This window comes from Cynoglossus semilaevis, unplaced genomic scaffold (assembly GCF_000523025.1).
Source record: "Cynoglossus semilaevis isolate Cse_v1.0 unplaced genomic scaffold, Cse_v1.0 C18884424, whole genome shotgun sequence".
Taxonomy (NCBI): Eukaryota; Metazoa; Chordata; class Actinopteri; order Pleuronectiformes; family Cynoglossidae; genus Cynoglossus; species Cynoglossus semilaevis.
Window position 1 is genome coordinate 1 of NW_007591740.1, and position 567 is coordinate 567.

Genomic DNA, 567 nt, shown 5'->3' on the forward strand with positions numbered 1-567 from the left:
GGAAGCGAAAGGAGAACCGCGATATAGGGAGGGAACACTGCATTGGGGTCTTGTACCTTGAGAAGCACATCAGAGGTAGGTCTATCCGGGGAGAGCTTCTGCAAACAGGAGTCCACAAAATTGCGGAAATAATCAGACCTGAAACACAACGAAAGCAGAATTTTATTAAATCAATTGCGATGGCGTAGCAGCGACTTCGAAGGGAACATTTTACCAACACAGGGATATGCTTGTTTTTTTTTTCTTCTACAGACACTAACCAGTGATTCGACTGCAGCACGGGGCTCTCGTTCTGGGCGATGTGGTATAAGGCACTCATCGCATTCATATTGAACAGAGGAGGCTTCCTTTCAGCTGCGAGGAGAAGACGTGTGACACAGAGTAAAATAAAAAAGGAAGACCTTGAGCCTCGGTGGCGACGATACAGTAACAAAAGCTGTGCCGATAAAGCAACGTCTTACCCAGTTCTATGCAAGTAATGCCGAGTGACCACACGTCTACCTTCCCATCGTACTGACCCTCGTCCATGGCCAGGATCACCTCAGGAGCCATCCTGCGACAAGAAGA

General features: G+C 48.0%; 1 protein-coding gene across 1 annotated transcript; it reads right to left on the reverse strand.

Annotated features, from left to right (window-relative positions):
• Positions 1 to 6: 6 nt before the first annotated feature.
• On the reverse strand, positions 7 to 559 carry LOC103399630 (serine/threonine-protein kinase TAO2-like; the record flags this gene model as incomplete). The annotated part of the gene is made up of 3 exons (XM_008338286.2): positions 462 to 559; positions 261 to 354; positions 7 to 138 (listed from the first exon to the last, which is right to left on the reverse strand). Coding segments are annotated over exons 1-3 (317 nt in total), but the record flags the coding sequence as incomplete, so codon positions are not given.
• Positions 560 to 567: the final 8 nt, after the last annotated feature.